The sequence below is a fragment of the Anarrhichthys ocellatus genome, unplaced genomic scaffold (assembly GCF_004355925.1).
Source record: "Anarrhichthys ocellatus isolate YVR2014 unplaced genomic scaffold, GSC_Weel_1.0 scaffold7, whole genome shotgun sequence".
In the NCBI taxonomy this organism is placed as follows: domain Eukaryota; kingdom Metazoa; phylum Chordata; class Actinopteri; order Perciformes; family Anarhichadidae; genus Anarrhichthys; species Anarrhichthys ocellatus.
The window spans coordinates 9,643,356-9,644,629 of record NW_022280037.1 but is presented as its reverse complement, the minus strand read 5'-3'; the positions used below and the strand labels follow the sequence as shown (position 1 = coordinate 9,644,629).

At 41.4% G+C, this 1,274-nt stretch overlaps 1 protein-coding gene across 1 annotated transcript in view; it reads right to left on the bottom strand.

Annotated features, from left to right (window-relative positions):
* Nucleotides 1–1,274, bottom strand: part of palm1b (paralemmin 1b) — a 23,027-nt gene that overhangs the window by 7,342 nt on the left and 14,411 nt on the right. Inside the window, exon 3 of the mRNA XM_031847549.1 lies at nucleotides 1,139–1,219. Coding sequence (XP_031703409.1) covers nucleotides 1,139–1,219 — 81 coding nt within the window. The remainder of the gene's footprint in view (nucleotides 1–1,138; nucleotides 1,220–1,274) is intronic.

Sequence of the window (1,274 nt, the reverse complement as noted above, 5' to 3'; positions counted from 1 at the left end):
GTGTGTGTGTGTGTGTGTGTATAAACAGCATGTGGAGGAGCTGCTGGTGTTATCTACGGACCATTCTGAACATTCCGTGACAGCAGCAGTTGGGGAGTATCTCACTATGTGGGACTGATAGATTTAAAAGGAGTTGCTGAGTTTGACTTTGTAATTTGGGTGTGTGACACTCACACATAGAGCTTAATTCACAGAAAAGACAGAGCTGACCGTCAGTGTTTCTGGTGAGGCATGTATAGGGGTTCATGTTATTACTGGAAAGTGTTCTCAGAGGATGTTGAATACAGTGCTAGGTGCAAATACACCCTTTCACTCAAATGACCTCTTTCTTGGCCATTTGCAGTTGAATTTGTTGCTGATGAACAAGATTAGTGGAGGGGTTAGAAGGGTTAATGGTTTGAACTCTAATGTGGATGTTTTCACAAGGATGGCAGCCTTCTTGTATAGTGCTCTCATTTATAATTACAATGTCCTGATAAAGGAGACAAATGTTGCTATGCACTTTGTCTATTGAAGGACTAACATTGCAGATCTGTTGGAGATTAAAATGCTGATGCGGTGTCATAATTTAACTTAATGTTCACATTAATGCTAACATGGCTCACTGATTAACAAGAAAATGTAACGTTGGCACCTCATATCAAAAAGGTTGCCGACCCCTGTTGCTTTTGTACCTCATCCAAACAGGATGGACTAGAAAAATAAACTGTTTTTTACAATGTTCACGTTTGATTCCGGGACCCTAGAATGGATTATTTTCTGGATCTGCCTACTTAAGGTGGAAATAACAGCTAAACTGGAACCATGTTTCAAATCACTGCACACTCCTGCAGCGCAAAGATCTGGACACTCTATGATTGTGTCCTCTGTGTACACTGTGGTGATCAAAGCTCAATATGGTGCAACATTTTGGTCTCAGATCCACAATTTTCCCTGTGAGAACATCCCAGTGTTTTGTTGTGTTTGTTGTAAACGGTCTGCTTAAAAAGGTTGCAATAAAGAAGAGCATCACAACTGTGCTGTAACTAACTCAGTGACTTCTAAACATTAGCAAACCTGTTTTGAAAATTATTAGTACAAGTAGGGCATGTGCATAATGTGAGCATGTGTTTGCATGTGGAAGTGAGTGTGTGTGTACCTTGAGATGCTGGAGTTGCCGTCGGTCATCATCCAGCTGCCTCCTCTTGTTTTCAATCTCTGTCTGCCTCTTCCTTTTCTCCTGTTACAACACACACACACACACACACACACACACACACACACACACACACACA